A 27,742-nucleotide genomic window follows, 5' to 3' on the forward strand; every position below is an offset into this window, starting at 1 on the left:
ATATGTGCTTTTTCAATCTAGTGGTGATAACTAGATATAGACTTCGACTTTTGTGGTAAAACTATTGTTCATAGTGCTTATATACCTCTTAGAAGGAGTCATGTAAAGTAAGGAAAAATGGTTTAATTAGAGAGTGAAGTTGGGACTCTAGATTCCACCTAAAGTTCAAATATTTTTGTAAAAACTATTATGCAACTAATTACCTATCTGTGAATGAATCTTGATGTTAAGATCTTAATGACATTAAGCGAGGGTAAATTAGTAATACAATAATTTAATTATTTTAAAATTCGATTGAAAAATTAATATATTTCAAAAATAAAAATTACTGAGTGTTAAATCATATATTTTGATGATAAAATCAATTAATAAGTTTATTAGATTAAATATATTTTTAAAATAATAATATTTATCTTAATAATATTTTTTTTCATTATACGTGCTATTTGTCTTAATAATATTTCTCTTATTATATAGAATGTACATTTCTAATGGTATGTATTTTTATTCTTTTCTGATAATAGTGGGAATACATGTACAAGAACGGAGGCACTGAGGGTCACGAGAGAAATATATCTTAAAAACGTAATATCCTTTTAAATTAGGAGTTTAGGGTTTGGATAAGTGGCATCCATGTAAGAATCGAGCGATACAAAGTTGACACGACTAAGACGAGCACGGCAACGAGCTACGCAGATGACGGAGAGCGGTTGATCGCATACAAGCGGGATCCGTTCCGGCGTTCGTTTATACCAAGTTTCTTTTTCTTCCTCTCTTCCTGCCAGCTTATTCTCCCTTGGGGTCCCGCCCCTTCCTTCGCTCTCTTCTGTCGGAGGATCGGGATGGGTCGTCCCCCGCACGGCGGAGGCCCCGTCTTCCGCTTCACTCAGAACGAGGTACGCACGCTTAGTGCTATTAGTGCTACATCTCTATTTCTTCTTTTCCTAATTTTGAATCCCTGGTCGTTGGCTCTCATCTTGTCATCCTCATCTCCTTCAGATTTCTTTCTTTCCCTTTTTTTGGTGGTTCATTTTTAGGGTTTTGTTATTGTGCCTTCGGCTTAGAACTAAATAGCTCCTCGGTGATGATGGATATATGCTTTTGCTTCCGACTGTCGGATGTTTGTTTGACACATTATTGTGGTTAATTTAGTGTTTCTTCTTTCCTAGCTAATTCAGATGCCACCGGTTTCAACCACTTTCCGACATAAATTGTTGATTTTGAGTTACTTGAGGCATATGTAAAAGAAGGATAAAAATGTTGCTGGAACATTCTCATCATCTTAATAGTAGCCCCATTACCCAATTTTCCTTCTCTTTTCATGGTATCTTTGAGTTGAGCCTTTGTTTTACACTTTATTGTTCAATTAGGAGGTAGCTTTGCTGCTTCGACATATTAGGTAGTGATGATGTCTGGTCTTTGGATAAGTTGTAAGTTGCACATTTCAAATTGTAATATTGTACGCTGACGGCATTCATCCTATGATGATCTTGCTCTTTCTTTTTTTGTGCTCATTGACAAAATTGATGAGGACACAAATTTCCATGATCAAATTTATTTTGGGTAATCTTGAATGTTTTTTAAGATATTCCAGCACACTAATGCACTTCATCAATCACTAAAATTAACTCTTTCCGAGTTACCTTTCAGAACAATTTATGCTCAACTTTTCTTCACCGACAGATTTCCTCCATGCCAGCTTGTAGTAAGCTTCTTGCTGTCACATCTCCATTGCTTTACAAATACCAGTGTAGACCCTTAGATGACATTAAATATTATATCTAGGAGTAGACTGCTGGAAGTGAAATGCTATTCATTCATTGCTACTGAATGTTAGCAAGCCGATATTTAGCCAGTACAATGGATGCTCTTTGTAAATTTGATGGTGTAACCTCATATTGAGTGACATTTCGATGAAGGTAATGGCTTGGGAAACATTTAGTGTTGGATGGCACCAGATGAAGTGAGATTTTACCATTTAACTGGGCTTGATCTAGTGAAGGATGAGCTCGATATAACTAAAACTAGAACTAGACAGATTTGTCTGAGCCTTGGGTTATCAGTTAAATGAACTGAGTCCATCTTGCAACCCACTTAGACCTGTTCCTGTTACCTTCTCCTTTCCTCCTCTTCCCTCTCTTCCTCCTCCTCCTACTCTTATTCTTCTCCGCCTAACGCATCATCCCTTACTCCTACTGAGTCAGCTCTTGCTCCTACTTTCTTCTCTTTCTCTGTCTCCTCCTCCCCCCTTCTAATGCTGAATGGTATACCAGTATAGCTTGTGTTGGTATATGCTTACATGTATTGGACTGATACTGGTCTGACCAGTGATTGGTCTGGGGTCGAGCATTGAATTTTGAACCATGAATTAATTAGCTCAACCTACACTGCACACATATTGGGGCTTTTCTAAAATTTCTCTAAATTGGACTTCAGAGACCTTCTAAAATTGTTTGTAAAGGGTAACAACAAAACTACTTGTAAATGCTTAATCCTAGTTTAAGTTTGACACACCTGTAATAGGTGGTTAGTTATATTAAAAGCAGTAGTAGTCCAGTTTGGTCTTATTGGGTTGTGTAAGATGCATCATGGTAGATTCTCACCTGTTAAATAGGCCTTGTCCCAAGGTGTGTCCTTGAGGAAGAAGTGATTTTTGGAGTCTCTTCGTTTTCTTTTTTCTTCACTTGTGTGGATGGAGGAAAATCTCCTGTAATAACATGTAAAGATAATTTATTTTAACTTGAAGATATTGCTCCATCCCTAGGAAGACAATCTTAATATTTGTTTAGTAGTACTTGATATAGCTATGCATAAATTTTGATGCAGTTTGCTGAGGTAGTTGACCATCCTCTTGGTCAACCAGAGGAGGGTAGCTTGCTAGATAAGGGTCATTTATAGGTTAATGTCACCCAGTGATTTAAAAAGCGCTAGGCGCCAAAAGGCGCCAAGATCCAAAAACGCCTGAGGCGCTAGGCGCTCGCCTAGGTGCTCACCCGAGCGAAGCGAGGCGCTAAAATATAAAAATATATAATATAATTAATAAATATAATTATTTAAAATTTTAAATAAAAATATGCTATTAAATTAAGAAAATCTAAGATACAAAATCATAATGTCACATTAACAAAAAGTTTCAAAATTCAAAACAATAAAATTTTACATCAAAGTCATTTATGTTGAAACCTAACAATAATTTCAAATAAATAAAAATTAACAACATTAAAATCAAAATAATATATTATTAATCTATTAATAGTATTGAAAATTAATCATTTCAAAATTCAAATAAACTTAATATTAAGAGTATACTGTATATTGAGCCTGACGGAGAAACGAGGAAGCAGCGGCGAGTGGCGGCGGGAAAGGGAGCGGGAGGCGCGAGCAGCGACAGCGGCAGCGGGAGTAGGAGCGACGAGTAGCGAGATCGGGATCGGGAGCGGCAGCGGGTTAGGGTTGGGTAAGGGTTATATCGGTTTAGTTGGTTCAATTGAACCAACTAACAACCGAACCAGGACCGAACTAGACCTAAAAGCCTGTTTGAAGCGCGCCGCCTGGGACATTAGCGAGGCGCTCGGGCCTCGCCTCGCCTCGCCCGAGCGCCTAGGCGAGCGCCCGAGCACCTTTTTCAATCACTGATGTCACTATCCTAGTGCATCATGGGACCTTAGAGGCAGTTGGACAGTGAGATCTTCAATCGGGTGATAGTCATAATCCAAATTTCACCCTCCATCTTCACTTGACTGATCATTCTTGGGCCTTGTGTTGGCCAAAGTGACATTCCAAGAGGGTTTTGGCAATGACTGGCCTTGAGCTTGTGGCAGCAGGTACATTGCAGATCATGCAGGTGCTAAATTTGGATTCACTACTTGCAGTGTTTGACTTTGATGCGTATGTTTTTTTTTTTTTTGAAACAAAGGAGAATATATTAATTCAAAAAGTCTTTGTACAGAACAGTAGGAGGTGGGACACCTCTCCAAAAACCAGTATTATTCTGCCTACCAAAATTTGCAAGATTGTGAGCAAAAGTGTTGATGTTCCTGTTGATGTGTTTCCATTGGGTGACTTGTACTTCAGCAGCTATATGCAGGATGTCATGGCAGATTGGGTAAAGGGCCCAAGGAATGTTTGTTGCGTTAGAAAGCATGTCAACAATGCTTTTAGAGTCTGCAGTCTGTGAGGAGAGTGAGTTGATTCTGTTGAGCTACCTCGAGTCCGTCAAGGATAGTGTGGCATTCAGTCTGCAGGGCACTCGTCAGGAGATAGTTGTTGCACCCAGCCAAAACCTTGTTGCCTCTTTGGTCTGTGATAAGGAATCCGATACTTGCATGGGAAGACGTGGTGTCAAAAGAACTATTGTAGTGTAAGGTGTACAAATTCGGTAGGGGAGGGCCATTGGGGTTGATGTTAGGAGATGGAAGGTGTGAATGGGGAGGTCTGTTAGGGACTAGGTGTTGTTGGGCTAGGCATGTTGGAAGGGAGGGGTGGAGGGAGAGATCCCGTAGGGAGGGTCTTGGATTCAAGCCCGTCATTGGTTAGAGCCAATGGTCTGCACCATACAGATACAATTTGGCACTGATGGTTGCGAAAATGACAGTCATTCCTCTGTTTCTAGATGAGCCAGAGATTGTTAGGGATCGGTTAGGAGATACAGGGATAGGATCGGTGGAATGAGCTCAGATCCAAAAAGTTGCTCGAGTAGGTTAGTGTTCCATTAGTTTTGTTCCATGAGATTGCTGACTAGGTTGAAGGAGGATAGGGAGTCCATGTTGACGTATGTTGGCCAGTAGGCTACAAGAATACTATAATTCCAGGGGTTATTTCAGATAGGTATTTCTACTGTTGCCAATGATTTTCCTAAAACCCAGCTTGAAGATGTCAAGCAGTTGACAGATTTTTCCATAGGGCTTTTTGCCAAGAAGTTGGGTCCATAGGTTTTTGGAGTTGTTGAGGAGTGGGAGAAGTTTTTTAGCACAAATAGTAGTTTTGAGTCTTTTGACAAGGTTGATATTCCAGATTCCTAGGCCCCTCTAGGCCTTGGGCCGAGTGATGCTCTCAGCTGATGAGAGATAATTTAGTTTGGTTTTGGTCATTGTTCCAAAAGAAGTGTCTGAAAAGTTTGAAGATTATAGAAATGTTCTTGTTGGAGATCCAAGTGTTCATATGGGTGTGAAGAGGCTATTCCAACAGTTAATCATAACAGATTTGCCAAGTATTCATAAATGTTCATAGAAATGACATTGATTACAGATTTAATCATAACAGATTTACCAGCCTGAGAAAGCATAGTTCTATTCTAACCATTGAACTTACAAAAGACTTTCTGGATTAGCTGGTCTTGGGATATGATTAGGTAATCTACAATGGTGGATGTAGGCGCCCAAGTAGTTCAAAGGCCAGGTCCCCTCTTTAAGTCCAAGGGTGTTGTATATTTTTTGCTTGGTGCTTGGACTACATGCTTTGGGAAATAGGACAGTAGATTTGCTTTTGTTAATCTGAAGGCTTGTGATAGAAGAATACAGGTCCAAGGCTTTGATAAGATTCAACCTAGACTTGTCATTGGCCATGATTAAAAGTAGAACATCATCAATGAAGATGGGAGATATGAAAGCCCTTGATGTTATGAGGGGTTATTTTCTTTCTCGAAATGAAATCATTTAGAATGCTGGACAAGTTTTGCTGCACTAGGAAAAATAGGAGGGGGGACAAAGGATCCCCCTGCCTAACTCCTTTCGCACTGTTGAACCAGTGCAAAGGGTAATTGTTGAAAACACAGGTAAAGGAGGGCGAGGTAATGCACGAGTTAAGTTAGGAAGTGAATTTGTGGGGAAAATTCATTTTCTCAAGCGAGTCGGTGATGCAATCCCATAAAACTGTGTCAAAAGCTTTGGCCAGGTCCAGTTTAATTAAGATTAAAGGGGATTTGCCTTTTGAGTTAAACATAGTGTGAGCGAGTTCATAGGTATAGAAATGTTATCTTGTATAGACCTTCCAACAATAAAAGCAAATTGGTTTTGGTCAATAATCATATTGAAGCTAGATTTGATTCGATTTGTCTGGACTTTGGAGAGAAGCTTATAAAGGACATTGCAAAGGGAGATTGGTCTGTAATCAGTGATCTTGGAAGGGTTGGTTATCTTAGGAATAAACACGAGGTGGGTCTTGGTCTACGAAGCAGGCAAGGTGTTGTGGGAATGGAAATCATTGAAGGCTTTAAGAATGGAAGGCCCCAAAAAATTCCAGTAGTGCTTATAGAATTCGGCCATGTATCCATCAGGGCTTGGGCTCTTTCCTTGCCTCATTACCATAAGGGCTTTATAGATTTCCTCAAGGGAAAAGTTTTCTATAAGAGGGGAAAGGGCACTGGGGGGAGGAAGGGGAGTGAAGGCCAGTTTATAGTGCGTTGGGTTTGACTGGCAGGGGCCCAAAGCTTACTGTACTAGTCCGTAAAGGATGAGGTAATGGAGTTATTGTCCTCAGCAAGGGAGCCGTCCTCCATGGTGATGTGGTGGATATGATTCATTCTTTTTCTTTGTTATACAATGTTGTGAAAATAGTTGGTATTTCTATCAGCGTTGTGAAACCAATTGTTTTTGGCTCTAGAGAGCCATTTAAGGTGGATCTGTCTCACAAGGGCAGTAAATTTGTTCAGGATGAGAAGGGAGGTTTGGTCTTCTTCAGTGAGAGGAGAAGTGTTCTTGTTTCTAATGTGAAGGATGTCATTCTGGATGACATTGAGTTGGTTCTCGATGTTACCCAAATCCTTACGTTGCTAATGAATAAGTTTGTGTTGGAGGTTGAGAAGGCCATTATGGATGGCCAAAAGGGGATCGAGGTTTAAATCGATGTTTGGACCAGGCTTCCTTAACGAGATTTAGGATCGCAGGGTACTCAAGCCAGTGTGGTTCAAATCTAAAAGGTTTGGGGGGGCTGGGGTTATTGGTTTTAGAGGTTTGAGGAGGATAAGGAGGTGGGCATGATTGGAGAAGGTGTGAGGAAGATGTTTGACAAAAGCATGAGAATGTACAGAAAGCCATTCATCAGTTGCAAAAGCCCAATCAAGCATGGTTGAAACCCTCGATTGGCCAAATCTATTATTACACAAGTAAAAAGAGATCCGAAGAAACTAAGATCAGTGAGATTGCAATTGTAAATGTAGTTTTGAAATGCCAAAACAGAATTATTAACTTGAAAAGGTTTGCCTCCTAGCTTATTAGAGCAAGAACTAATACAACTAAAGTCTCCATAGAGAAGCCAAGGAAAATTCGAGAGTCGTAAATAAGAAAGAAAAATGCCAAAGTTGATTTCGTATGGGGGCCTTAATACTATCATAAATAGCAAATAATATCTAGGGATGCGTGCTTGGTGTTCCACTATTAAGAGCATAGATTGAGAAGAGATACTAACAAATGCAACCTTTAGAAAACCAGTTCGCAAGCCGTGATGATCCCTCTCGAGCGACCTTGGGCTGGGGAGATGACACCTTCCTAGTCTCGGCCTAGTTTGTGGATGAACTCTCGCTCTAATTTTTTTGTAAATGAGACTCCAGAAGGATGAGGATGGAGACTTGTACTGATTGATGAGTCTCTGAAGCTGGTCAAGACATTCCTTCTTGATAGCACCTTAGTAGTTCCATAAGATCATGTTTAAGGGGCTAATCGTCAGAATAAGATGTATGGGGGGCTATACCTGCATCAAAGGATTTAGCCAAAGCAATGGGTTTAGGGTCTACTTGGATTTTTTGTTGTTTTTAAAGATTTAGTAGCGGAAGATACAGACTTCCCTGAACTCGTGGTTTGTCTTGTGCGTGATCCTGGACCATATCTTCTTCCTAGGGGAAATCATCATCATCTTCAGAAAGGATCTTGTGCATTACCTTGTCTACCAAACACCCGAAAGGATCTTTGGCGTCTTTATTCGGTGGAATCTTAGTTGAGGGCACTGGGCTAGAGAGGGAAGGTTGAGATATGAAGGAGACAGGGGTCATAGGTTCAACTTGAGTTTGGAATGCATCCTCATAGTGGAGGGACACAAATGAGTTGGAGATGGGAAGGGGTGTTGGTTTCATTAGAGGAGAGTTTGGTTGATAGGGAGGAAAGGAGAAAGGTTTAGGTATAGTAGGGGGGCTGTTTGGGGTAGGTGACGGGGAGGAGGGAGTTTGCAAGGAGCAAGGTGGCCAGTGCGAGGCAAGAGAAGGTAAGGGAAGTGTTGAGGGCTCGGGAAGAGGGCGCTCATGAAGGGATGAGTTATCAAGGAGTAGGTATGCCGTAGTGTCACGGACAAACTTCTAAACAAGATGTTGGATGTAATGCTTATGTATGTCCGTGTCTTTTGGGTATGTTCATATTTTGACTAGCATGTAGAGGGACAGCCGAAGGCTTAATAGTCCCATTTTAGCTCGGTCTGTAATGGACCATTTTACCCTTTGTTGTGCAACTGTTTAGAGCTTGTAAAGTCTGTTTGTAATTTGCATTGTCTATGAAGTGTTTTCAGAAATGTTTGCTTGTGGATCTCGAATGAGGCATTTTCTCTATCCCGTTCTCTCTTTTGTGGGTCCTAAGGGACCATTGGAGGCTTCGAGGAGGCTGACCTTTGCGGACGGACACGCAAGGGTGCCGCACGACTTAGGCAAAACCAGCTAAGTCCGTGACAGATGGTATCAGAGCGGGACAAGCACTCATAGAAACACTTAGCATGCAAACGTGGGGGACCTAGCGGGGCTGCGTTGAGGGCAGTCAACACACGCGCGACCGTTTGGGGGGAAAACGAGCATGGAGATGTAGGGAAAAGGAGTCACTCGGAGGAGCGGGCATCTGACATTGGCATTCAGAGGAATGGCCAACCCTTCGCGCAAGATGCACCACAAGAACAGGCAAGCTTGGAAGAATGTGGAGCGTACAAAGGTTGGGATGGCTGAGTTTGAGCTTTGGCTCAACGTTGACAACTATACTTGATGATGCTCAAGACAGGCGAGGCGCTTGGAGGATGAGACCATGCAAGGTGGAATGAGTTGTTCAGCGACCGAAAGAGTTGTGCAAAGCTCACAGAGGTGAGGGGAATTGCTAACTTAAAGAATTTGGTACTCATGCATGGGCTTGTATGCGGACGATGGAATGTTCGCGACCATCCCAAGGTGATCGAAACTCAGCGCCTTGGAGCATTGAAACTTTCTCTTCGGCATGTGAAGGATACGTCCGTAGGAGGCTGAAGGGTGCAATGAGTTCAGCATGTTGCTAGGCCTTGAGTGGTGCAGCGGGGGTTGTATTGACGTGGAGTCGCAATCTAGCAAGTTGCAGGAGGCAGAACAATGCACAGTTTATGCACAGTCTCGGCTCTCCAGATGGAGAATCATATGGGACAGATCTCACATGTTGAGGAGGAGTACCTCAACAAACAACAACTCCATGTAGCTCAATGGACTGAGCAAGCGGCGAGGAGTCGTTGCATGATCTCGCTTGAGAGAATGCATTCGTGGATGCATTGCGAGATCAAGTGGGGGAGCGACCCAAAGCAACTCAAATGAAGGCACACTTAGAGTTGATATGGAGATCAGACTCAAGGGAGGGTTGACCCGTGGAATGGTGGGCACGAGGGCCACCATCGACTCAATGCAAAAACGAGGAGCGGAGCAACTTGGGTGTAACTTGGCGAAGTACCCAAGCCGCATGAAGGGAGCCAGCATAGAAGTTGGAACATGGAGTAGAGGCATAGTGCTTTCCTTGGACAGAGGTCAAGGACATGAACTCTTGCAGAGGCAAGAGCAGGATCATGTTGTTCCATGGGTCATTCATTCTGACGGAGCGGACTCATCTTGCATGGTGCCAAAGACGAAGGGAGCTTCTGGGCACATGCACTTTATCTCGAAGGAGCATTTGATGGAGGAACTAAGGCGACTCAATTTGCGGAGGCGAAGTTGGGTTCAGAAGGCCTTAGCACGGGGCAAGAGTGACGTAGAGGCGGGTACTCTTGAAGAATATGCCACAATGTTGCCATTCAAGTTGCTATGAAGGAAGCGGTGCACAGCGAAGATTGTGCTAGTAGGGGTAGAGGCCCAGGATCCAGACAATGGTGCACTAATTGTAGCGAAGTCGGGGGACTTTGGGGGGCTACTAGGCGACGGACTGTCCTAGAGCAGCGCTTCATCTAAGTGTGACCCAAGAGTGGGTGGATGAAGGTTGATTGCCAAAGGAGCGAATAAAATCGAAGGTGGAAGAGACCCAGCGATGTATTGGCAGAGGCCACACATGAAGGGTTCACAATTCGAGTTCATCCCACATGGATCAGAATGCAATAGAGATGTCACCAGGAGGCGACATGGTGCAGCGGATCGTGGTGGAACAGTTCGTGGAAATGCGATATACACAACCTATTCCCGTGAGGGACTAGATCATATGGAGATATGATTGGGAGCTACTGGAAGCTCCACTTCGGTGAACAACACGACGGCAAGAAGGGCTATGGATTCAAGGAGTGAAGGCCATGGTACCGCAGAGGTGGATCTTCCGTGCGTGCATCGAATTTTGCATCGGATGAAAACCTTGGTCATCAGCATATGGGGGCTGTGTTCCACCAAGGGAAAAGTTCGAATGCAAGTGCCAGTGAGTCCCATGGGAGGGACTTGATCATACAGAGGTATGATCGAAGCAGCTGGAGAGTTGGGCTACTCTAGAGCTCATATTCGCTTAAGGGAGCCCGACAAGTCAGAGGACAAGGTCGAGTAAGCGAACGTTGCTACCAAGGAAGCTAAGGAGAACAAAATCAGTGCAAACCCTATAACGTGATGGCAGAGGCCATGCATGGGAGTTGCAGTCTGTCTTTCCATCGACCAAATGGAGCTGCTTGAAGAACACAGAGGTGTTGAAGTAGGGGGTCGAAAGGGGCGAGGAAGCGACGATGAGTCCAATGGGACTTAGCTACCCAAAATCAAGCATCAGTTGGAATGGATGTTGACTCAGAGGAGTGCCACAGAGACATATCTACTGATCGTGAAGAAAAGGGATGCAGATGCGAGGCGACGGATAGTAGGGCCATGGGCATGGTAGCGCCATGGTACCGCAGAGGCGGGACTTCCGTGAAAGTAATTGATCCCTTGCTCTCATGGAGCGAGAGCGCTTGGTCGTGAAAGGGGGCCAAGGAGGCGGAGTATGCAGAGGCAAACTCCAAGTACCATGACAAGGCTGAAGGGCAGAGGTCAAGGAACTTTGTAAGACCGGTGTCAACGAGTTTCTCATCAAGATAGCCGAAAGTGAAGGACTTCGGGTCATGCAAGAGTGCACGACCAAGGAACGAAGCAAGCAGTATGCGGTGTTGTACCTTCGCTACTCAGGGGAGTAGGCGGTAGGGTTGATGGAGAAGACGGTACAATCCCAGAGGCGACCAAATCTATTAGAGAATTACTCCAAGTTGGGGTGAAAACTTCCTGCATTCCAGAAGTTCGATGGCATTGAGAAGGTGAATCACAGTAACTAACTCAACGCAAGGAGTGCAAACACTTCAAGTGCTTCAGAAGTGTGAGCAAAGAGCAGGCGAAGGCCAGTAACCAGCTCGATGCATGGAGTACAACCTCGAGGAGGCGGGCGAAGTCAAGTAACCTTTGCCTTCTCAACTCTTAAGAGAATGGGCGAAACCGAGTACCCCAATTCTCTTATCTATCTAGTAGAGGAGCTCTGCATATGTTCAAAGACCCTTCGAAGATAATGGAAGACAATAGTTGTCAAATCCTCACCAACAATGATCAGTGTTACTGAGAGTAGATTGTCCGCTTCATTTCCCAATGACATGCCAATCGAAAGCGGAAGTGATGCAAACCTACTTGGATGTGACAACTAAGAGAAAGAAGAGTCAATGAGCAAATTTTGTGGAGGAAGGACCCAAAACTTCAGAAGTTTGCGAGGCGATGCCCGTTAAAGCTCCAACAAGCATCCACCCAATTCAAGCAGCATGAGGCATTTGAGAGACTGGCGCAGTAAAGATGGTCTTTTCCTTCATCTGGAGGATCCGCAGGAACCAACAGGGATTAACACAACTCAGCCAACCCCACACTAGAGTCAGAGTCATTGGCGAGTTGAAGCAGCATGGCGGATCAAAGGTTCGACTACTCAAAAACAGCAGCGGAGAGCAACTGGGAGCTAAGAGGCGCATTGTAGCTGGAGCCAAGATTGAAGACTCAACAAAGGCGAGGAGTTGCAGTGTCGACAAAGGCTTCAACGAGGACGTCGAAGGAATAAGTGAGGGAGAATGTCACGAACAAACTTCTAAACAAGATGTTGGATGTAATGCTTATGTATGTCCGTGTCTTTTGGGTATGTTCATATTTTGACTAGCATGTAGAGGGACAGCCGAAGGCTTAATAGTCTCATTTTAGCTCGGTCTGTAATGGACCATTTTACCCTTTGTTGTGCAACTGTTCAGAGCTTGTAAAGTCTGTTTGTAATTTGCATTGTCTATGAAGTGTTTTCAGAAATGTTTGCTTGTGGATTCCGAATAAGGCATTTTCTCTATCCCGTTCTCTCTTTTGTGGGTCCTAAGGGACCATGGGAGGCTTCGGGGAGGCTGACCTTTGCGGACGGACACGCAAGGGTGCCGCACGACTTAGGCAAAACCAGCTAAGTCCGTGACAGTAGGGGAGTGGGTGAGGTGGCTTGGGCCATTAAGACGCACCTTAGACAAGGGGATGGGGGCAGTACTGGAGATTGGTGATGTCGCTATGGGTGAAGGCGAGGAGAGGGACACTTCTCCCATAGTTGTGTCTTGGGAAGGGATGGGGTCATCAATGTGGTCAAAGCTGGCGCTGGAGGCATTAAAAGCGTAAGTTCATGTTAGGTGAGGTTAACTAGGTTTTGAGAGGGCACATTGGGGTTCAGGTTGGATCTGGTTGAGTGAGGCTTGAGTGATTTGGGTAAGGTGGAATTAGTCTGAGTAGGGATCTATCTAGATTGGATAGGGTTAGGCTTGGGCTCGTCGAACTTAGGCATGGAGTCGAATTGGCTTGCGACAGATGTAGAACGGCTACTATAATGGGATCAACATTGGACCTTGATCAAGGGCTTGTACAGTGGTCCATTCTCTTTGTTCGCGTTAGCTATGGTATTGGAGCCCGTCTTGTTGGAGCTATTTGAGCCGTTGTTGCAAGTGCCGACAATGTCGGCGTCAGCCTATTGCTCCGACGGCTTGCTTTGAAGACATTGGTTCGTTTTGTGGCTGAAGATGATGCAAGAGAAGCATAAGTTTGGTACGTTTTCATAGGTGACTAATGGGCAGAAATCAACGTCGCCTATTCTCACCCAAGTTCTTTTCGGGAGCAGTTGAGAGAAGTCCAACGTGATGCAAACTCTAGCGAATCTTGCCCTGGCACCAGATGAGGTGATGGCATCCACCTTCAGCGGTGTGCCAATAGAGGCAGTGATTTCGAGAAGGATTCTTGGGAACATTAGTTCAATAGGCAGTCCCAGGAAGTGAATCCACACTGGAGCGGTAATAATAGACTCCTTCAGTTGCTAGAAGCTTTCCCTTCATGGGAATAGGTTCAGGGCTTGCCCTCTTAGGAACCATAGACCTCTAGTGAGCATATTTGTCAAGTCGATTTTCGATTGAAACCTAAAATAGGCAAAGCCTACGGCGAGATTAATGATTTGCACCTTCGATTGAAGTTTCCATAATGCAGGGAGTTTGGCCTTGATGACTTCTAGAGGAGGGGTGGGGGGCTTTGCTGAAGAATTTTCCATATAGGCTTAGCCTCCAATGGTTTCTGTCATTTTGGACTTCTTCAGGATCAAGCACCGTGACATGCCTACAGTTCTTCTATATTTTTGGCAATCTTCGCTGTTAGCTCGGGGGTCAAAATGCCAGGGGTCATTGGAGGCTTGCCTAGGAAAGGGGTGGCTTTGGCGCCCAAGAAGAGGATTTGGGGTCGGTCGCTCTAGAGCTTGGTGGAGAACTATAAAGGTTGGTGTCCCATTATGATCTGGAGGCTTTCCTGTCTCTGGAGATTGGGGGGTTTCTCTGTGGAAGAAGAGGGGAGAGACGTTGCTTGTGAAGAGGGGAGGAGACTTGCCATTGAGGACCAGCTGAGGGAGCTCAGATAGAACATCTTGACTTTGATGGGTTGGTTTCACATAGAGGCATTTATTAAAGCCTGTCCAAACACACCTTTGGAGGTTTGGATGGTGGCCTTCTTTCCTCAAGGGGAACAAGGTATCCTCTAAGGGAGAAATCGAGAAAGAGAAGAAGAAAAAGAATATGAAGAGAGGTGGAAGAAGACAAGAGTAAAGATGGTGAGGAGATTTAGAAGGGAAATATTATTCATAACATTAGTTTTGATGTAATCTGATTCCTTTAGGGCTTACAATAGCCTTTATTTTATAAGCTCCCATTCCCAATCATAATAAAGTGGGACATAAATGTGCTTCCTGTCATAATGGTTCGACTTGGTTATTAGGCCCTAGTTTTTCCATAGCCTTTTGGGTTGAGTATTGACCATGGGATGCTACTTTCTGAGAGGAAGAGATTATGATCGCTTGGATCAAAGACGAAGATTAAGTCGATCACCATGAATACATTTGTGAGGCTCGGACCACTTTGCTAATGTGCCTTTCTTGATTCTTCACAAATTTGGCCATAATGTTTTGAGGTCAGAATAAGTGCAATAGAACCCCAAATTACTATGACCGGGTTGGAAGTATTTGCATCATAATAGTTGACACGAGTCATTTTTCTTTATTTGTCTAAGCTAGTTGATTAAAACGGCCATTGATTCTAAGGTCGATACTGTACTAAGTCATCCTTAATTTCTACAGTTGTGATATATCAATCAAATGAAGTTTGTTGTTGTTGGATCTTCAAAACAAATGCATGCATTGCTGTAAGAATGTTCAAATATCATGATAACTCCTACCCATTTATTTGGATTGAGATTTATTGATCTGTCCAGAGAGACCTGATGATAATGACTAATTTAAGGTGTTGGAGATGGAAGCATGCTTGCTAGAAGTAAATAATGCAATACCTCCCCGTGAGATTATATGTGCTCTTGCAGACAAATTCAGGTATGTATGCTCTGTAATTTGTTTGGTTAACTTTCTCCTTGAATTTACATGATCATGTTGCAAAGTATCATTTGCTTGAAGTGCAACCCCTGAACGAGTCGGGAAGATTGTCGTGCAACCGAAGCAGGTTATATTTTCCTACTTAGTTCATATTGGGCATATTATCATAATGTTTATTAATTCTGAAGATTTTATAGGTTTGGAACTGGTTCCAGAATAGGAGATATGCACAAAGAGCAAAGTTGGGCAAGGCACCTAATAAACTTACCATTTTACCTATGGCTCGGGATGAATCACCTCCATTTACAAATGTGGCTGCTCCTATTTCTGCTCCTTCAGGTAATTCTCTTTGGTTTTCCCTCTAGATCATTTTCCTATCTTTAATTGGTTGCTATAAATGTGTTTCTCATCTCTTTTGTCATGCTTATGTTGATTTTACAAATTCAAGAGTTAACATCGTATGATTATCATCTGCAAGTCATTTCTGATCGATATAGTGTCAGCGACAAAGTAGAAGTCAAGATTAAGAATGCTTGATTGGTAAAGTTATCCTTAATGCATTTGACTATCGTTGTTGTGATGGGATGGAGATCTCCTATTGAGTCCTTTTTCTTTGATGTTCTCTGGGAGAGAGAGAAAGATTTAGGAAGAAAGGAAGGAGAGAGAACGGATAGGATTTCAAGAGCTAAATTACTAATCAAGATTCAAGACATACGTCCAAGGGTTATGTTAACTTGTGTTTATTGAATACCAATATTTAAATCCTACAAGAACCATGAATAGGGGAAAACTGCAAGTTATGCCCCATAAGGTTACCATGATGGGTGCGAAATCTAGTGTGAACCAAAATTGGGCAAAACTTGGTCTATGTTCTGGTTCATTGTTGGACCGATAAACACAGGTCTGTACTGATCAGTACAATCAATTTAAAAAACCTTGGTCATACCAACTAATGAAGTAATCCATGTCAGTTAACCAACTGATGAAAGCTTTGGATCAAATCTTCCATCAGAGCTTCATGGTTTTAGCTTTGACCATATTGGTTATGTCATTATTTGGCTTTCTAAGATCATCTACTGTGATTGACACGACCTTGGTAGTTTCCATGCATGTCTATGTTGGTTGTTCATGCATTGTATAATAGACACAGTAATAGCAAAATGAGGAAATATCATATTGTTGTTTCTGTGGAAATTATCTAGCATAGTCATGTGCTAACATGGGAGGTTGATAGAAAATCTTTTATACTTTATAACAGTTTTGCATTGAAATATATGAATTTGATATAGTAGTTATTTAATCAAATTAGATATAGATGATTTTAAAAAAAAATGCTTACCTATTGTTTGTATTTCTAATTTGTCCAGTCCAGATTTTCATTTTAAAGTCTCACAAAATTTCTATATGAAGTAGAGAAATAAAGTTCAGAAAAAAAAAGAAAACTCATTGTTTTTTGTTTACTTAGTTTTATATGGCTTGTATAATTTTCTTATTGCTATACTTGGATCTCATTTATCACTGTAATTTATCACTTTGAACATTTCCATTACTTTGACATCTAGGGCGGAATTCTACGGATAATGCTTTGGTGGAGTTCGAAGCAAAGTCAGCTAGGGATGGAGCTTGGTAAAGATACCTTTTTTTCCCTATGAATTTAATTACCACAAGTATACATATATGTCATATTACTTATTCTTTTCTATGTAGATTAATTTTCATATGTTCTTTTTTGAAATATAATTGAGGACACTTTTGGTTTCTTTTTGGTCATTTTGGTATTTTGAAATATATATTCTTTGTTTATTATAGTGGTTTAAAAAATGCTAGATGCTAAGGTCCCAAAATGCCCGAGACGCTAGGCGCTCACTCGAGTGAAGCGAGGTGCTCTAAAATGTTAAAATATAAAAATATATAATATAATTAATAAATATAATTATTGAAATAAAAATATGATATTAAATTAAAAACAAAGATTAGTAGTGTTAAAATCTAAATAGTATATTATTAATCTAATAAATAAAGATTATTTTGAATAGTAATTAATAATATACTATTAATAGGATATTTACTGTTAATAGCAGGAGGGAAGAGTAGAGACCGAAGAAGTCGCAGTGAGAAGTCGACGGTGAGAAGCTAAGTCGCAGGCAGCATAAAGTAGCGGAAGTCACGGAGTCGTGGACAGTAGTAGCGATAGCGGAGTCGTGTTGCGGATAGCAGTAGGCAGTGGACAACGACAGCGGCAAACAGTGGGTAGCAACGGAAGCTGAGGAGACTTGGTTAGCGATAGAGGAAGACTCGAAGGCAATGGGAGAAACCATCGGCGGCGGAGGTAGAGGGAGAAATCATCGGTGGCGGAAATAGAGAGAGAAGCGTGTGTAGGGTTAGGAGTCGGGTTCGTGCGCTGATATAACTGCGTGCGTTAGTTGGTTCAATCGAATCAACTAATGCAAATTTAAGCGATTCGATCGCCTTATTTCAATCGGGCGATTGCTTGAAGCGCTTGGCGCTTGGGCTTGGGCGAGTGCCCAGGCGATGCCTCATTGGGCTCAAGTGAGGCAAGGCGAGGCCCGAGCACCTTTTTAAATCACTGGTTTATTATTGTGGTTATTTTGGTTTCTTTTTCTCTTTCTTTTAGAAGTATTGCACATTTGGTCAAAGTTTTGGATTTATTCAATTTCTGTTTGGAATTTTGATGAATAGGCTACTTGAAATGCTGAATATTGTTTTTAAAGTTGCAAAACTGAAAGCATTTGTATCTGTTGCATAGTCTAAGGTGTAATTTGGTGGACCAACCCATAAATAATATGTGCTAGATAAGCTTGAGTTGGCGTTTTACTAGATTGGGTCAAGTCTGAATAGAAATGCTATAACCTGAAGTGCGATAGGTTGGGGTTTGTTTTAGGCATATAATTTAATATACTAGGCTCTATTTATTTTCTGCACATTCCGATACTAGGTTTCTCTAGACCAAACTGATTTCTGATTTAGCATAATTTGTGATCTAGGTTATTTCCAGTGTATTGGAGACCCCACTATGAAAAAGTGGAGGGTCAACTATATCAATCCCCCTTCCTTTGTGGTGAAAACCTTGTAATTAACCGTGTCCTTTCAAATTTTCCCTTCCTCTCCGAAAAAGAATTTATATAATTAGAACTAATTCCTATTGGATGAACTGATAAAGGAGTTTCTGGAAACATATGAACCACTGGTCTCTTCATAAGACATTATAAGTGGTAGTCATCATCATTGTCTCAGTTTACCCAATATGTCAGGAATGATTCTTCTCTCTTACCACTTAGTTTCTTTCTATGTTCTAGGTAGTAATGTTATTATTTTCACTTCTCTCATTTATTTCCAATTGTCCTCTCAACCCTACTGAAATCAAGTGCTTTCTAATTGATAATCATTGTGATTATTTTTCTTTTATGGTATCTCAACCGGCTTAACTGATGTCAGTTGAGCTCATATTTAGTAATTGGGTAATGCCAGATTGAAGGCAAAAGTTCAAAGGCTTGGGGTTTGCTTGGTTTCCTTCTTGCTTGACCATACCCACGTCGAGCTCTAAGACGAGCATTGCCTTCTGACATGTAAAACTCACAATTGTTTTACGATGATTTTAGCAGAGTGAGGTCTTACACTAGTTTTATGTGTTTCAATGCCTTCAACTAATGCAACCTTGACTTTTGCTTTAAGCTTGGATGTTCTCATGTTAAGTACTTCCACTCAAAACATTGTCATAATGTTCGTAACAAGATTAGTAGCATAACCATTTATTGAAAGGATTTGGTGTCATTGAAATAAGGTGTTCTGGTGGTGTGAACAGTTGTAACATCTTATCTTAGTATTTTGTAACTAGAAACTGAAAAGAAAAAAAAAGACTTGAGAGTTGATTAAAACATTCAATTAAAGTGATCAAGGAATTAAATTTCGTGTAAGACTTGTACTAGTCTAGGCTAGGATTGGTATGGTTTTGATACATACCAGCATATTGATACATGGTATATTGTTACATACCGTGGTACAGAAAAAGATCAAAGAATTGGCCAAAAAATGAAAAAAAATCCTAATGTGTTATTCTTTCTCATCTTTTTTTTTTTCAAATACAATTAATATTGATAACAATAAAGTGATTGACCTAGATCCAGGTTAGATCACCATGAATCAAGGCTTGGTCTTTGTAAATCAAGCTTAAATGAGGTCTAAATGTAAGAGATCTAGGCTGAGTTAGAAAAGAAAGAATAAACCCTAACCTAATTGCATGCATCTAAATGGATGCAACACCTATGTTATATTGGCATGAAATATCTGCATTTACAGTAAATGTGCCGACAGCCTCTCAAAACATATATTCCTAAACCAACATATATGAATAAGTAGTGATTTAAAAAGCGCTAGGTGCCAAGGTTTAAAAACGCCCGAGGTGCTAGGCGCTCGCCCGAACGAAGCGCTAAAATATAAAAATATATAATATAATTAATAAATATAATTATTTAAATAAAAATATGATATTAAATTAAGAAAACATTGTAAAATAACAATATCACATTAACAAAAAGTCTCAAAATTCAAAAAAAATAACAATGATTTCAAATAAATAAAAATTTACAATATTAAAATCAAAATAATATATTATTAATCTAATAAATAAAAATACTATTACTAGTATACAGTTCGTAGTATATTGTTAATTTACTGTTAGTAGTATACGAAGTGAGAAAAGTGTAAGTAAGAGGAAGATCGAGGCTGTTGACCGAGAGCAACGACAACGGGAGCGATGAGCGACGATAGTGGCAGCAGTAGTAGCGGGAGCGACGGTAGTGGCAACGGCAACGGTAGCGGCGAGCGACGGTAGTGGCAACGACAACGGCAGTAGCAAGCAGCAACAGCAGGAGCAGGAGCGGCGAGCGACGATAGTGGTAGCGATAGTGGCAAGCAACGGGAGTGGGAGCAGGAGCGGGGAGCGACGATAGTGGCAGCGGTAGCAGCAAGCAGCAGGAGCGGGAGTAGGAGCGGGGAGCGACGACAGTGGCAGCAACAACGACAACGGGAGCAGCGAGCGACGACAGTGGCAGCGGCATCGGTAGAAGCGAGCAGCGGTAATGGGAGCGACGAGCGGTGATAGTGGTAGCGATAGCAGTAGAAGCGAGCAGTGGCAGTGGGAGCGGCGACAGCGGTAGTAGCGAGCAACGGCAACGGGAGCAACGACATTGGTAGCGACAGCGATAGCAGCGAGCGGTGGCAACGAGAGCGAGAGCGGCGAGCAGGGTTAGGGTTGGGAAGTCGTGAGAGGAAGGCTGATATCGGTGCTTTAGTTGGTTCGATTGAACCAACCAAAGCACCGGAGACAGAACCAGTCCTAAAACGTTGGTTCAGTCACTTGGTTTAACCCGGGCACTCGCCCGAAGTTATCAGCGCCTGGGCTTCGGCGAGTTCCCAGGCGGCACCTCTATGAAGCGAGGCGCTCGGGCCTCACCTCGCCTCCCCCGAGCGCCTAGGCGAGCGCCTGAGCACCTATTGAAATCACTGTGAATAAGTAATGATTTTACTTGAAACATACTTTCCTAAATAAACATATATGAATAAGTATTATCATGATTTAATAAGAAGTTATGAATTATCCGTTACTTGAAGAATCATTATACCTCTCAAATGATATTGCCTATATTTAAGTAATTTAATTTCGGCCTTACTATCACATTATGGAGACTATAGCAGTCTGTTATTAGTGGTAAGGTTATACTGTTTCTTGTATGTGGGATTTAGAATATAACTTATACGATTAACACAATATATTGATTAGTATTATAATTTTCATATTTGAACTAAGTCTATCGAGCACAATTTTTTTTAACCTGCCATGCAAAGATCTCCAAATATCTATGTGTCCCATCTCCAAACAATGATATTGGGATGACACAAATTTCTTCGTCTTGGGATATGCTTTCTGTCTCTTGTCCTTTGCAGTCTGTCTTTTCAGCCTTTTTTTTAATAATGACACAACACAAAAATATGCACAAAATACACATGTGTCGCTCCACGGTTATGATATTTTCAATCACTGCATCCTAATTCTTGTGGAAAAAATCTGCTATTCTCTGACTTCTTCATTTGATGACCCAGCATAACAGGAGCTAGTTCAATCAGTCTGTGAATATCATCTTTAATCCGATCTTCATTCTAATGGATGGACTTTCTTAGAAGAATTCAATGGCAAACCTAGTGGTGCCAATGAGTAGGAAATCTCCTTATGTGAAATTTCACATGCTTCCAATCAAGGTTTGTCAATTTGGGTACCGGGCCCATCTCGCAGATTTGTTGAATCGGTCTATACTAGTGTACCGACAAATAGTACATCGGTAAGTATCATTGTTTCGGAGAGGAAGAAAAAAAGGGACAAGGGGAAGGGACGGTGGAGGAAGGAGGAAGAAAGAAGGAACAAAAGGAAGCGGTAGATGAGGAAGAGGAAAAGTAGGGACACTGAGAAGTGATTAGGGCAAATGTCTTGCATGGTGGTCTGCAGTGAGGTTGTGGCAAGTAGTGGTTGTTGGTGATTCCCTGCGTGAGAAGCGAAGGTGTGGATCGTAGTAAGAAGATAGAGGCAAGAAGTCACAGTGAGAAGTCGCAGGCTGACAGCATCAATCGTGGTTGCGTGTGAAGCAAAGGTGGCATGGAAGTGGGATTTAGGGTTTTCTACTTTCCCTTTTATATGGTGGATCGGACCAGGGTGTGTCTGCGTATCGATCAATGCTTGGATCGGTACGTGCCACCCGTTTTGTACTGGTCTGGGCAAAATGGAAGTCTATGCTTCCAATGATGATTATAAATTGGGTGATGATGTTCTGTGCCTTTATTACTGTCCTTTTGACTATTGAGATATCACTACTGTCCATCATTAGGTCTATATAGTGGTCTCTATATGAGGTCCACACTCCACAAAATGTTTGTCTTACTCTTATCAATTGTTCACCAGCATTCTTAAAGTTGATGACAACTTCTGCAAACTGTTTTCTTCAGACCCATGGATTGTGAATCTTGTTTGATGCATCAACATACTTTTGGAAGATTATTATTTAGTTATAATTTACCAGGAAGTTTATTATACTCGCCCTAGTAGAGGGTCAGACCAGTTGTTGCATATGACTGTCACACTACAAAGGTCCCACAAAAGATTTATTCAAATCCTTGCTTTTGATCTCCTTGTCAAGATATATATATCAATAATCTTGTATGGAGTAAGAGGCTGTATACTAGGACCTTGCTTCTTGGCAGTGGACATTATGGATTGGAACAAGGACCTCATGCTACATTAGTTGGGATGCAGTAAAAATTAAACCATGTAATTGCTTTCTTTATATAGTATTCTTCTCCTTGGTATATTCTTTATTGATCATTGTTTTGTAGTATGAGGTTGCAAAGCCATGGAATTTAGGTCGACAATATCAAGTGTTGGCCTCCTGCCTAATAAACTAAGTGAACACCATACCTACTGGCTCTACCTAATACTAGATGTCCTACTAGCTATCCTTAGGCTGCCTCATAATGGAAGATCGACTAAATTGGGAGGGGTCAACACCACTACAATTGCCATTGTCATGCCCATACTGGGAGTCTCTAGGTCACTGTTTCATTGCCTTCACATGCATTTAGTGATGCTCCAAGGATACATGACTCCAGGCTTTCAGGGTCATCACATCATCTTCACTAGTCTTATATTTAACATATGCATGCCTATCCATGTCCTCATGTGTTCTTTGCTATAGTTTTAAGGTTGTCCAGGCATCCAATTCTCTCCTGAAAGTTCATTTGATTTTCAATGGTACCTTCATGCACTTTGTCATGTCAGAAAAATCCATCAGCCAAATGCTATTTGTGATTAGTTATTTTGTCACCCTGACCTATGTAGTCACAGTGGATGCACTACTAGTGATGCCATTTATCCAAGCGATAGGCATATTATTGCCATGCAGGATTGGTGCTCTGGTGTTCTTTCTATCATTTTCCTACAAAAAGTTGTCAATCCTAGTCAGCAGAACAAAATTTACAGTAGTATTAGAAATCAAGGTCAGATTCACACAGATTGAACCTAGATACGTGTAGACCTAGGCTAGATACACATATCTAGGCTGGAACAACACAAATCTACTTTTTATATGTATACTGATCATTAATCTATCAGTATCTAGGTCTGATCCATATGAATCCAGCCTAGATCAGTGTGGATGTAAGTATCTAGGTTGGATCTGGCCATGATCTATGTTGATCTGGTATAAATATGCAAGTATCCAGCCTAGATCCTTGCAGGTCTGGCCATGCGGATCTATGTCAATTTTGTGCTGGTTAAGCAAGATCCAACCAAATCTAGGTCGAATACTTGCGGATGTAGGATAGATACAAGTAGCTGGATCCGATCTATGTCACATCCACAAGGTGAATACTTGCGGATCTAGGATAGATACAAATAGCTGGATCTGATCTATTGTTACATCCACAAGGATCTATGTTGGATCCAAATGGATCCATGAGAATTTTGGACATGTTCACTCTAAAATTGAGAAAGAAACATTAAGTATATCTAAATCCATGAGATCATGACTTTAAGGAGAAACTACCACCCAATTTTGAAGTTTTAAACTGTTTTTAGGGGAAACTAATGCTTGATTTTAAATTCGTGGTTCAGATTTACCTTTTTTGTTTAAAAAATGAGATGATTTCTTGAGGTTAAACTTTCAGTTCCTTAAAATTATTAGTCTTGGATTTGAGAAAAATGAAGATCGAAGAATGAGATTAAGTGTGTGGTGATGAGTTGACGAAAGATTCGGTTGAAATTGAGAGATGGGTGAAGAGATGAGGGAAAGAGCTTTTAAAGTGTCTAATGTATCTATTTCTGTATTTGATTACCCTAGGTAAATTTACCAGCCATAAGGAAGTGGTGACAGTCAAATACTATACTTATCGCTGTTGGACCCATAAAAACGGGACCTCGATAACTATGGTGGTTTTTAGAACCTTTGTTGAGACATCGCCTTTATTAAGATCATCAAATGTGCTTTTACCTCAACACTATTTAACATTTTTAAATGGACAGTTGTGGTGCATTGTGAACATTGTAGTTGAATTGCTGGTGTGATTGTTCGTTGGCACCTAAGTTCTCTTTTTTAAATAATTTAATTTTTTTGGCACAAAATCTGTTACCAAACATGTTTACTTATCGTTAATGACTAACTGCTTGATATGTGTTGGTAACTATCTTCTGATTTTTATAGATGATCTAATCATGACTTCATATGCAGGTATGATGTTTCAGCCTTTCTTTCACACCGAATGTTTGACACAGCTGATCCGGTAATTTTAGCCTTTGTTCCTTGGCATTGTCATATTTACAGTTCTTGCTACTGAAAACAGTATGTTGAGGCAGTGTCTGCAGTAACTTCACTCCTAAATTTTTCGTTGTGCTGTTTGCGTTTATGACATGCTATTAATTAGAAATTCTAAATATTTTCTGATGAAAAGGAAGATTATATCTTATTCTAACTGATTGACAAACTTTGTTCTTAGCTGGATTTGATGGTAAAGGTTTCTGTGCACCATGAATAAGTGGAACAGACTTGTAACCTATTTTGAATTCGTAATATTTGCATTTTTCAGGAAGTTCGGGTTCGATTCTCAGGATTTGGTGTGGAAGAAGATGAGTGGATCAATGTACGCAGATGTGTTAGGCAGCGATCACTTCCATGTGAAGCTGCTGAATGTGTTGCTGTACTTCCAGGAGACCTCATCCTATGTTTTCAGGTGTTGTCAGCTATTCTATGTTTGGTAGGATGATCTCCATTTGATAAATTATTATGGAATTTCAACCTGAAGTACATTGTTATACAGGATGTTGTAATTTGTGATTCTTAAGCAAGTAGAGTTTTAGACCCTCCTTATGAAACTTAATTGACTCCTTTTCAAAATTTCCCATTGCTTGTTTTGCTTGCTTGATACGTAGTGGTTCAGATCATGAATTTGTTAATTTTTAAAATACAGTATGCAATGTGAAGTACTACAATTTACAAGCTCATGTCCCATATGTTTGGAAATATTATAATCATCATGATCTATTACTATGGAATAGAAGCATTAACTTTTGCTATGATTGTCTTCTTTCTTCTTTTTTGTTTTATCTCTGTAAATTTACATAATTTCAATAGAAAATCATGTGTCTTTTTTGTTTTCTTCCCTTTTTGAAAAGGATGTTTGAATGGAAAATAAGGGAGCTCATTGTTAGATTTTTTTTTTTTCATGGATGTGGTCTGAAAAGGATAATTCTGCTTTAACCATGTTGCAATGGTCTGTGGTGGTCTTTGGGTCATGATATTGTAAACAAGTTTTGTGGGAATTATGGGATTGGTTCTGCTTGAACATGTTATGGAATGCATGCTTTCCTATGTAAGTGTGCCTTCAATTCATTATAATTTTTAAAAGCATTTGTCCTTGTTGCTGTTAAAATTATTTTTTTTTTTCAACCCTGTAATGCTTTATCATTTCTAGATCCTTTATGAATTCTATTGGTTTGCTTCAATCACTTGAGACTTGAAGCCTGAAATTTAATTAAAAATTCAACCTTTCCTTCTTTTGAAGAATCTTTGCATGAAAAGGCACTCATTTGGTCTCTTTTGTAGATTTTGAGAGTATTGTTTACATTTCCATTGTAATTGTAAAGGAATGCTGGCTTCTTGACACGTGTCAGTTGGTTTGAAGAACCTGTCATATCCTGTATTGGGTAATCTAGATATTGTTGCAAGACATAGCCTGAAATTTAATTAAACATTAATGGTACTTAAATTTGCAATTTGATGATTTCAGAAGCAGTTGATATAATATACTTACTTTTTTTAATTGAGGTTTACCATGTGGAGTTTGCAGGAAGGAAAAGAACAGGCTCTTTATTTTGATGCCCATGTTCTTGATGTACAAAGACGAAGACATGATATACGTGGATGCCGATGTAGATTCCTTGTTCGTTATGATCATGATCAGTCTGAGGTACTGTATGTTTGTCTTCTGTACTGATCGTGTGAATCTGATAGATGACATGTAGTTGCAAATACAAAATATCTTTCATCCTTTTGATTATTTTTGCTTTGTTGACTCCTGAGTCATAGCATGTATGATAAGCATATGACAGGATGATTCGTGGAAGATTGGGTTTTGGTTGAGAAGAGGATGCAAAGGATGATGAATGTAATAGGGATGATTAGGGAGGCTATGAACCCTAACTCATTTATGCTGTTATACTTGATACTATCACTAGATGGATTTCAAGGTTGCTAGAATACTTTTGCTGCCAGTTGATTAGAGCTTCGTCTCATCTAATTTTCCTTCTGTTGCCTCATTTTGGCAATCATTTATATGCCTTTTCTTTTGCCTTGGATGCTTCAATGATGTGCTAAAGATGAATTTTATTTCTTTTGTGTTTTGGGGCTTGAAGTAGTTTATTTTAGTAGTCTTTTAATATGCATAAATATTGAGACAAAAGTGATTGGATGATTGATTTCCATATTGTCTAATTTTTCTTAATTTAACCATTTAGCTTGACATGAACGATTGCTGTCTCATTTATAACCATCGCTAAGAATGGTTGGCATGATTATTGCAAATAAAAGTATAAACCAAATTTACGGCCTATTCACATGAAAATATAATTCTTTTCTGATTCCAGGAGATAGTTCCACTGAGAAAAGTGTGCAGGCGTCCAGAAACTGATTATCGGCTACAGATGTTGCAAGCTTCAAAAGTATCTGGAGGACCAGTTGATCTGCAGGCCGCAGCAAGAGATCTGACTCCAAGTTCATCCAAGGATTTAGGGTTACAAAGGACCCGAAAGCAGCGCAAGCTAATGGATGTCAACACTGATGAGGTAACCATGGTCGCCCTTTCTCATCCAAATGATCCTGCTAGCTTGCAGGGTGACAATCCAGCAGCAGCAATCGAGAACAGTAGCGGCACCCCTTCAAATGTCATGATGGAGGATGCTGCAGTCAACATGGAGAGCATCGACTCCTAGCAAGAGGGTGGTTGACACATTGTATTTTGTCGCTGAAATATTGTAGCCAGATTTAGTGGTAAAAAATGGAGATACGCTATGGTAGACTGTTTGCACTCTGCCCATGTAGATGTAATTTCTTCGGATTACAGGCTAGTTTTTGGCGATGTTTATTTTGTGGTTTGGAAAGGAGATTAATGTTTATAATCCTTTTTATTATTTATAATCTTATTTTAAAAATGTTTAATATTGTAAAATTATTCTTTCTTAAATGAATATAAATATTATATTCTTCTTCTTTTTTTTGTCTTTCTCTTTCTCCTCTTCCTCCTACTCAAAGGTAAGTATCAAAGAGACGACTGAGTAGGGTCAGAATATGAGTCGGGGGCCATGGTCAATAATAGGGAGCATAGGCTAAGGCTAGGAGGTGGACCATCAGGGAACACCATCTTTGAGAGCTCCAACATTCACCAATCTGCAAGCTTGCTTCACGCCAAGATCTGGTCCATCTGGGAAGGTCTGCTGAAAGCTGATCAATTCAATTTGTCCAAAGTTCTCATCAAGTCAGATTATTCTCTAGAGGCCATTCTAATTTGTATAGGATCAGTATCTGTTCCATGGTGTGTGCGAAATGTATGTGCTGATATCTTTCATCTGGGCAATAGGGTCGATGTTT

The 27,742-nt window shown here is 40.7% G+C and overlaps 1 protein-coding gene across 3 annotated transcripts; it reads left to right on the forward strand.

Annotated features, from left to right (window-relative positions):
- The first annotated feature begins 633 nt into the window (after nt 1-633).
- On the forward strand, nt 634-27,285 carry LOC135634607 (protein SAWADEE HOMEODOMAIN HOMOLOG 2-like). 3 transcript variants are annotated; one of them, XM_065145024.1, is made up of 9 exons: nt 634-896; nt 14,927-15,041; nt 15,123-15,168; nt 15,239-15,380; nt 16,604-16,667; nt 24,332-24,383; nt 24,687-24,854; nt 25,947-26,066; nt 26,743-27,285. In XM_065145024.1, exons 2-9 carry the CDS (start codon nt 14,965-14,967, stop codon nt 27,085-27,087), a joined length of 1,014 nt encoding a protein of 337 aa, XP_065001096.1. In that variant the 5' UTR covers nt 634-896; nt 14,927-14,964; the 3' UTR covers nt 27,088-27,285. The 3 variants fall into 3 exon arrangements, with proteins under 3 accessions (XP_065001096.1, XP_065001094.1, XP_065001095.1); XM_065145022.1 differs by having other exon boundaries at nt 635-896; nt 14,956-15,041; XM_065145023.1 differs by having other exon boundaries at nt 638-896; nt 14,956-15,041; nt 24,687-24,830.
- Nucleotides 27,286-27,742: the final 457 nt, after the last annotated feature.

The sequence above is a fragment of the Musa acuminata genome, chromosome BXJ3-4, assembly GCF_036884655.1.
Source record: "Musa acuminata AAA Group cultivar baxijiao chromosome BXJ3-4, Cavendish_Baxijiao_AAA, whole genome shotgun sequence".
NCBI lineage: Eukaryota > Viridiplantae > Streptophyta > Magnoliopsida > Zingiberales > Musaceae > Musa > Musa acuminata.